Source organism: Rhincodon typus, chromosome 21 (genome assembly GCF_021869965.1).
Source record: "Rhincodon typus isolate 14 chromosome 21, sRhiTyp1.1, whole genome shotgun sequence".
NCBI classification, from domain to species: Eukaryota; Metazoa; Chordata; class Chondrichthyes; order Orectolobiformes; family Rhincodontidae; genus Rhincodon; species Rhincodon typus.
Genome location: NC_063352.1, coordinates 22,142,944 through 22,152,877, shown reverse-complemented (window position 1 = coordinate 22,152,877; position 9,934 = coordinate 22,142,944). Strand labels below are relative to the sequence as shown.

General features: G+C 42.2%; 1 protein-coding gene across 1 annotated transcript in view; it reads left to right on the top strand.

Moving 5' to 3' along the window:
• LOC109923679 (serine hydroxymethyltransferase, cytosolic-like) overlaps positions 1-9,934 on the top strand; it is a gene marked incomplete at its 3' end in the record, with an annotated part of 22,902 nt that continues 12,968 nt past the window's right edge. The window contains exons 1-2 of the mRNA XM_048609701.1: positions 1-219; positions 3,355-3,474. Coding sequence (XP_048465658.1) covers positions 3,388-3,474 — 87 coding nt within the window. The remainder of the gene's footprint in view (positions 220-3,354; positions 3,475-9,934) is intronic.

Genomic DNA, 9,934 nt, shown 5'->3' with positions numbered 1-9,934 from the left:
TTTCCGATTGATCGCTAGGGTGCAGAGCTGCCTCACTCCAATTGGCTGATGGTCAAGGCGACTGCAGTCTGATTGGGCGGTATCCGTCGGCGCCGATTGGTAACGGTTGATGAGCACACGGTTCCCGCGTGGAGGGTGAGTTGGTGTCGGAGTCGGCGGTGGAGTGTCCTTCCACATCCCCCCAGCAGGCTCTGGGACTTTCAGACGGTACCCATCGAGGTTAGAGCTTTATGAGGGGCTGAACGTTTACGTGAATGAGTTGTTATCCGACTAAAGACAGGCGGCAGCTGCTGGTGAGGGTGAACGATAGTTCACTGCCCTGCCTGAAGCCGGAGGATTGTCTCTAGGCGCCCCGCTTCAAATCCTACACACTCGTTAACGGTGTAGTGTCCGAAATATGGGTCATTGAGTGCCAGCAGTGAGGCAGGAAATACCCTCTTTCTATCCCCTGTGTGCCTTACTCAGACCTCAGAGAATTAAACATCCTGAGGTCTCTAGGCAGTGTAGGTGGGGAGAAAGTGTCTATCCCTTGCTCCACAGTGCGGGTGTTTGGGATGTGGATTGCATGGCCCGAAAGTGGCAGATTCAACCTCTGCACTCATTCAAGATAACCGCTTTGAGTATCTGTAAAGGAGCAGACAGATGTGTTGGTCCATGAGGAAAAGGGTGGGGCGTGTTGGTGAATCGCTCTTGCAGGAGCCAGCATGAATGTGACCAGCTGAATGGCCTCCTGCACTGTAACCTTTCTGCATTTCACTCAGCCACAATCCCTTATGTTGGAGGGTGATTGGAGAGATACAGCTCAACAGCCACGAATGTCATCTGAGTGCAGTCTGTCATCGTCACTTTGGTGACCAGCAGCCCTCACGACTCCCAAGACTTTAGCTCCAGGTCCATTTCCACTTCAAGCAAATTTTACAAAATATTGCACACAGTCTGGAGGCTTTCCAGAAACGGGATGGGGTGAAGAATTTTGAGAATGTGTAGAGTGAGCCCAGTGTCCTCAGAACACAATCTGAGTGTAAGTTTAAGACGTTCAGCGAGCCGATCTTTCTACTGTTTTTAAAGTTGGAAACTGACATATCTCCCACCCGCGGGAACCTGCCTGCCATACACCTCTGCTCACTTTAGTGACCAACTACAGGGCAGCTAAAGGTCACTTGACTCCTAATTTGAGTCCTACATGCCTGACAGTAGTGTTTTCATTCAGGAGTGGATTTTGTGAATTTGGCACTCTCCTGGTGACATTATTTGCCCAGAGACATGATTGTTCAATCAAAAACTGTCCTTAGAAATCAGGAATATATAGTTACCTGATGAAATATACACCCCACCCGATTTCAGAAACCGAAGCAAAAAGGTAAAAGTCCAGGGTCATTAGGAAGACAAATCTGTTTTGCTGGCTGTGGAACCTTGCTATGATGTTTGATGACCAATTGGAATAATTCACTGGCTTTACAATGTGTTGGAAAGTACCAAGGATGTGATAAAGTGTAATTATAAAGACCAGGTTATTCCTGACTTAAATGGATGTCAAGTAAGAATAGAATTTACGCTATTATTAATACTGTGTACAGGAAAATAGTGTGCAACCCTCATTATGTAATTCACTTTCAAAGATAGGCAACAAAACCAGAAAGTGCTGCAGAAACTGAGCAGGTTCTGACAGCATCTGTGGAGGGAAAGTAGAGTTAACTTGGGGAAGTATTGAGAATGGAAGAGGATTAGACCAGAGTGACCTGGAGAGAACGGTCCCTGCAGAATGCTGACCAGGAAGGGGAGGGGATTATGTGTCTGATGGTGGCATCCTGTTGGAGGTGATGGAATGCTGGCTTAAGATCCTTTGGATGTGGATGCATTTGGGTGATACCCAAAATAGTTATTTGGTGAAGGACTGGGAGAAGAGCAACATTTTTGAGGAAGAGTTTTGCATTGAGGACCTGTGCTGTTGGCAGAAGAGCAGAGGGGAGGTTTTTGGAGGGAGTTGAAAGTTAAAAGCGTGTGCCTGGAAGTTAGGATGAACCTCATGTGCTGCAGCTAATCCTTCCAAACTTTGGTGCTCAACCTCCTCTCTCGTGAGTACTGTTAGTAAAACTACATATCGGTAGCTTGGTGCAATGTGACATCTTGCACCACATGGAGTTGGGGAGGGTGGGTTTGAGCACTGAAACAAAGCATGCTTTTATCCAAAATGTCAGTTGGACAACTTGTCAGAAGATTGAGCTCTAATTGCTACTTTACTGTCAGTGAAAGAAACTAGATTTGGAGGAAACAACTGAACTTGAGTGTTTTAGCTGGCAAAACATGAAGTTGAGATTTGTTACAAATCTGCATTGTGGCCTCTTGTATTTGTAGAAGTGGCACTTCCTTTGCAGAGACTATCTAATGTTTGGACTTGACATTCTTCAAACTCTAGCCTGTTGTGCATCCTCTCTTCCTCTGTCTCATGATTGGCAGGTATGTCTGCAGCTATGCAAGCCTAAATTAGTTGCTTCTTAAAGCCTTCTTGACTAGGCTGTAAGTCAGCTGTTTCTGATATCAACTTGTGTGGCTAGTTGTCAAATCTTTGATGACACAACAACTTACATTTATGTAACCTCTTTATTGTAGCAAGACAGGCCAAAGCACTTTGCAGGAGCATTATCAAAATTTGACACTGAACCGCATGCGATGTCAGATCAGATGACCAAAAACCTGGTGAAAATGATAGATTCTAAGGAATAGCTTAAAAGAAGGAGAGGTATAGAGGTTTTTAAGACAGAATTCCAGAGCTTTAAGGCTTTGGCAGCTGAAGTCTGTCCATCAATAGCAGAGAGACTAAAATCATAACATTAAGGAGCCTAGATTTGCAGAAATCATGGAGGATTATGGAGCTGAAGCAGTTACAGAATTGGTTCTGAAAAAAGTCACTGGATCTAAAATGCTAACTTTGCTTTCTTCCCACAGATGCTGCCAGACCTGCTGAGTTTCTCCAACAATTTCTGTTTTTTTGTTTCAGATTTCCAGCATCCATGGTCTTTATTTTATTGTAGGGAAACCAAGCCATGTTGTTAATTCTTCGCAGTGAACTGGCACTGAAATGATGGGCCGAATGACCTCTTTCTATGTTACAGAACTCTCCAATCTAGGAAGGGCATCAGTAAAGGTTATTTATCGTGGTTTGTTTGAATTGTTGTGCAACTGTTACAACAGCAAACAAACCTGAACCTTCACATTCAATCTGTGAATGATTATATAAGATTGTTGAAACATTGTTTAGTGTGCTGATTAAGCAGTTTAGAGGACCTTGGTTATTGACTGACGTAAGTTCCAGGCTTGATCATTTCTCTCACACTATTTTTATATTTATTGCAGCAGAAATCTTGACTGGAAAAAGGCTATTCAATTATGGCAAATGTCATTGGTAACACCTCAGACATGTGGAAATCTCACACTGCAATGTTGGTGGAACCCCTCAGTACCAATGATCCAGAGGTAAGTCGGAAGGTAAAATTATCTTGTCAATTTTTCTTTTAAGAGGTGATCTGTTTCTCAAAACCAATGACTTGTCAGTAGGTTAAGGTGTGGTCCGGTAGCAGTACGAAGCAGTACACACTCAAAATCTTTTGGTGCCAGAATTGAGAGGTTAAAACCAAGAGGAAATGCTAAATGGACTGGGGCCCTTTTCTCTCAAAATCAGAAGTCTGAGAGATGACTTGATAGAGGGTCTTTGACATTATGAACGGATTTATTAGGATAGATGTTTCCACTTTTGTGAATTTTTGGAAAATCACTAATAAATTCAGCAAAGAACTCAGGAGAAACTTGTTTCTTTTTCCTGAAAAGCTGATACAAAATAGAGCTTGCTACCACATGGTGTGGTTGAGGCAAATTTAAATTGATACATTTAAGGAGAAGTCAGATAAATCACATGATGAAGAAAGAAATAGACAAAGTTCTGATGTATCTGAATTAGAGTAGGAGGAGGCTCGCATGGACCATAAATAACAGTATGGACTAATTGGGCTGACTGGCCTGTTTCTGTTCAGTATATTCTTTGTAATATAGAGTAGATGGGATTTTAAACTAACAAGAGTGGTGAAGGGTAGAAATATTCAAATCAAGGCAAGTTCAGTTACACTAAGAGTAAAAACAAGACTGTGGAGCAGGAATGTGATTTGAGTAAAATCTAGCAGGTTGTGTCAAAGGTTAAACCATGATGACAGGACATTAGTGACTAATGCTACATAAGGGAAAATACTAGAAAGTTACATTTAATGGTGCCTGTGTCTAATGAAAGGTGGATTCATTACAAGATAGATGAATTAATGGCACAAATAAAGATAAAACAGGAAGCTATAGATCTATATCCTGATATTGGTAGAAGAGAAATGCTAGATTCCATTATAAAAGATTTAATAGCAGAGTACTTTGAAAACAGTGACAGGACTGGACAGAGTCAACATAGATTTATGAAAGGGAAATCATGCTTGATAAAAATACTAGAATTTTTCGAGCGTGTAATTAGTAGAGTTGATAAAGGAGAGCCAGTTTATGTGGTTTACTTGGACTTTCAGAATCATTTGAATCATTTATCATTTATTGTCACGTGTATTCAAAATGCAGTGAAGTGTGTAACTTCGCTGTACATACATGGCGTCATTCACATTAACTTAGAATAAGACAAGAAAAAAAAAACTTGAGTCCAACTTTCCTTTCCACTGCTGCAGCCCCACTCCGGGCCTTCCAGCCCATGCCATGCCGCTGCCAGCCTCCCACTCTGCGCCGCCTCAACAACCTGCTCTCAGCGGCCTCGCTGGCTTGTTCTCGCCACCACTGCCTCACGAGCCCGCGCTCTCCAGATCACACTTGATCTGCCGTTGCTGCAGGACACAACCCCCGTGTTCAGCTCCTGCCACATTGTTCCCGGTCGCGATCTGGCTCCTTCCCGACTCCTTAGGTAGGTGGTTAAAAGGGTTGGGGCGGGAGCAGAATTACTACAGAGGGAGAGAGAAGAAGGGAGAAAAAGAAAGGAATGACAAAGAAAGACAGAGAAAAAGAACTGGTGAGCTGAATGGAGCGACTTACCCTATCACCATCATGCTGGAAGAGTTTTAATAAGGTCCTACGTAAGAGATTAGCATGTAAAATTAAAGTGCATGGGATTGGAGATAGTGCACTGACATGAATAGAGAACTGGTTGACAGACAGGAAGGAAGGAGTAGAAATAAGCAGGTCATTTTCCGTGTGGCAGCCATTGATTAATCGGGTACCACAGGGATCAGTGCTTGAACCCCAGCCATTCACAATATGTATGAATGGTTTAGACGAGGGGAGTAAATGTAATATCTGCAAGTTTACAGACAACACAAAGCTAGGTGGAAGGGTGAACTGAGGATGATGCAGAGATGTTTCAGTGTGATTTGGTCAAGTTGAGTGAGTGGACAGATAGATGCACTATAATGTGGCTAAATGTGAGATAGCAAAAAGAGGATAGCAAAAACTGTGATCACTATCTGCATAGTGATCAATTGGGAAAGGGGATGGTGCAATGAGACCTGGGCATCCTTGCATACCAATACTGAAAGTAACATGCAGGTGAAGCAGCAGTGAAGAAAGCAAATGGTATGTTGGCCTTTTTCAAGTATAGGAGCAATTAAACAGTGCCTTGGTGAGACCACACCTGGAGTATTGTGTGCAGTTTTGGGTCTCCTTATCTGAGGAAGGATGTTCCACTGTGGAAGTGGTATCATGTCGGTTTACCAGATCGATTCCTAGGATGGCAAGAGTAATGTATGAAGAGAGACTGAACCAGTTAGAACGATACATCTGTTTAAAAGATTGATGGGGAATCTCATAAACTTCAAAATTGCTTAGAGGACTAGAAAGGTTAAACGCAGGAAGGATATTCCCAATGACATGGGTGTCGACAGCCTGGAGTCACAGTTTAAGGATATGGAACAGGCCGTTTAGGACTAAGGTGAGGAGAAATTTCTTCAGCCAGAGGATGGTGCACCTGTGGAATTCTCTGCCACAGAATACAATCGCAGCCAAAACATTGAGTATTTTCAAGAAGGAATTAGGTGAAGTTCTAAGAGCAAAAGGGATCAAAGGGCATAGGGAGAAAGCTATGATCATATTAAATGGTAGAGTAGGCTTGAAGGGCAGAATGGCCTACTCTTGCTCCTATGCTGTATCTTATAATGGTTGCAGGGTGACCTAGGTTGAGAACTAAATGTGTGTGAATTTTACAAAAGGTAGGAAAAATGGGAAAGGAGATTGTGGAGTAAAGGATCAGATGAGGCAGTGGATAAAAAGATTTTGGCTAGGAAAACCAGGATATTGACTTGGTACAATTCGAATTAAGAAACGACAAATGGCAGTAAACATTGGCTGTGGTTTATCAGCCTACTAGCACTAACCAACATTTTGAACAGTATAAATCTGGAAAATAGAGGAGCATGTAACAAAAGTTGTGTAATTATTATGAAACACTTTAGTTTTCACATAAACTGGATAAACTACAGTGGAAAAAAGTATCTTGGAGCCATGAGTTCATGGAATGCATGGAAAACTTGTCAGTTTGGCAACATTGCAGTCACTTATCGCTTGGCCAGGTGTTAATTGGTCAAAGGTGGGACTTCTAGCTCTTTGGACACAAAACCTTGTCTTAGCTGCCAGTCATGTGAATAGCCAGCAGATCTACAGTCCCAGGTTCGAGTGCTGGAATTACAGCCAGTCCGTAAACTGTAAGAGCTAATGGGGGCCAAACTGAAGGCAGGCGTATTCACAGGCTTTGGCTAATATGCCTTGATAAGGAGGTTGGGGGTGCGGAATGTGCAGGCCCAGGGAAAGGGGTAAAGGTGATATGTACTTGGGGGATGCCTCCAGTTGGAACAAGGGTCTGGAAAGGAGCTACAATCCTTGCCCATGCAGCTAAACCTGCTGGACACTTGGTATGAGCCTCTCCCATGCTGCAGGAATAGCAGGGATGGGATGAAACACTTAAGTGCCCATCATTTGACTACTTAAGGGCCTCAATTGGCTTAAGGGTGAGTGAGCTACGTGGGTCTCCACTTCTCGGTCTAAAATGGGAGACAAGTCAGCAGTGTGCAGTTAAACTGCGGCAGGCCATGTGCTGAATTTTGTAAGCCTTCTTCTTTTAAACCTGCTGGGGCACTGTAATGGTCTACCTAATCTGTAAAAGAACCAACAAGGGACAGGTTATTTTGGATCTATCCTTGTGTGATCAGTCATTTAAAATTTAGATGTGAAGGCATTTTTTATGAATGTTTGAAATTCTGTACCCCAGAGTTGTGGAGGCAAGAACACTTCAAGCATTTAAAGAGGAGGGAGACAGATTTTGAGAATAGTAGGACATTGAGGACTGCGATGAATTGACATGAAAGAGGAGTTGAGGCCTGAGGTCATGATATTGTTGAATGCAGGGGCCAAAATGGCCTACTCTTGCTCCTGTTTCTTATGTTGTTAGAGTCATGGAAAGTTATTAGAGTTGTACAGCATGGATACATGTGCAAGGTTTTGGGGAAAAGACAGAAGATTGGCAATAAATGCTCAGAGCTAGTACAGAGACAACGTGCTATAGGCTTCCTTCTGCAGCATAACAACTCTGTGATTCTGTGATGTTGGGGTTAATATTTTAAAAAATTACATGGGTAAGTAAGTATACAATTTGATAAGTTTGAGATTCTTGTGATAATGTACAAATCTAATGTCTTAAATTTAAACAAACCCAATTATAGTAGATTGAGGGATGAGTTTCTTAAGTTAAATTGGAATTTAAATTATTACACGTAAGCAATGATGAACATTTAAACAAACAATTCCCAATTCTTAAAAAAAAAAGTTCTCGTTGAGAAATAAAAATGCCACTAGAATGTGGTGCAGCCATGGCTAATTAGAGAAGGCAAGGATAAATTGAAAGAAGACGAGAAACTGAACTGGACTGGCTGTATTAGTACTGCCTATAGGAGCAGGTCAGAAGCTAGGAATCTTGCAGCGAGCAACTCACCTCCTGACTTCCAAAACCTGTCCTCCATCTACAAGGCACAAGTCGGGAGTGTGATGGAATACTCCCCACTTGCCTGGATGAGTGCAGCTCCAACAACACACAAAGCTTGAAACAATCCACAGTCCGCAAGTGGACAAAGCCGTTTGCTTGATTGGTACCACTTCCATAAACATTTACTCCTTTCAGCACCGACAATCGGTAGCAGCAGTGTGTGCTACTTACAAGATGCACTGCAGAAATCACCAAGGTTCCTCAGACAGCAATTTCCAAACCTACAGCCATTGCCATCTAGAAGGACAGGTAGAACTGATACATGGGAACACTGCCACCTGTAAGATCCTCCCCAAGTCACTCACCATCCTGACTTGGAAATATACAACCGTTCCTTCAGTGTCGCTGGGTCAAAACCACTGAAGCTGCCAGGGAATTTGGACCAGCTAAGTGACTGGACAACTCCCAAGATTCTAGAATGATCTTCCTGACTGTTTGGAAGGCAAAAAATATAATCCTCACCATTCAAGAAAAGAGGGAGTGAGGATTCAGGAAAACTTTGAGTTAGCCTGACATATATTCTCTAGAGTTTAGAAGAATGAGATGCAAAAGTCTTAATGGAACATACAAAATTCTGAAGGGGCTTGAAAGAGTAAGAGTTGAGACATTATTTCTGCTAACTGGTGAAACGAAAACATAGGGTCACAGTCTTAGAAAATGGGCTGTTCACTTTGATTGATTTATTGTCACATGTACCTAAGTACAGAGAAGAGCTTTGTTTACAAATAGTACAGGCAGATCATAGTAAGCAAGGATGTACAGATCAAAAAGACTTAGACAGAGGCATTCAGGTTACATTGCACAGGGTATGTTCTAGGCGAGATCAACATCAGCGAGATCAGCATTATTTGAGACTAGAGGGTCCATTTATCAGTCTAATAGCAGCCTGGAACAATTTGTTCCTGAACCTGCTGGTGCCTGTATTCAGGCTTGGGACTGAGATGAAGAGAAATTACTTCACTCAAAGGTTTGTGAATCTATGGAATTCTCTACTCCAGAGGTTAAAGGATGATGTTTCTTTGAAAATGCCTATGTCTGTGACAGACAGACTTTTAGGCTTTCAGGGAGTCAAGAGATATGAAGACCAAAGGGTGGATTTGAAGCTCAAGATCGACCATCTTGTTGAATGGTAATACAAGATTGATGGACTGGTCCTAATCTTGCTTCTTGTGTTTCTTGTATATCACCAGTAGATGAAACACTATAATCTGTTCTTAGGGATGTGGGAAATACAGCATCAGACAGAGCACAATATGTTTAAACAGAGGCAATATAATTTTATGAAAGGGGAATTATGTTTGACAAATCTAAGCTTTTTGAGAACTGGTGGGTAAGGGAAACCAGTAGATGTGGTCCCCCTGGATTCTTAAAGATAGGACAAGATTCCACAAAAGAGGTCATTGCCCACCTTAAAGGCTGAAGTGATTGTGGTAATATATTAGCATGTATTATAGATTGATGAACAGTCAGAAACATGGAGTTGTAGTAACCAGTTATTTTTGGGTATTAACTCAGAGTACTGAAAGATCAGCATTTGGACTTCAGCTATCTATAGTCTCCGTCAATGATTTGGATAAAAGAACAAAGTGTAAAATATCCCAAGTTTGCTGATAATTCAAAGTGAGGTGAGGATATAAGTTGTGAGGAGGATGTCAGGAGTTTTGGACCAGTTAAGAGATTGAAGAAGAAGGTAGTAGATGGAGTGTAATGTGCTCAGTGGATTGGAAAAACAATTTTTTTTGAAAGGGGAGACTGGTAAATGTTGTTTGAGATAGCAGGAACTGCAGATGCTGGAGAATCTGAGATAACAAGGTTAGAGCTGGAAGAACACAGCAGGCCAAGCAGCATCAGAGGAGCAGGAAGGCTGACGTT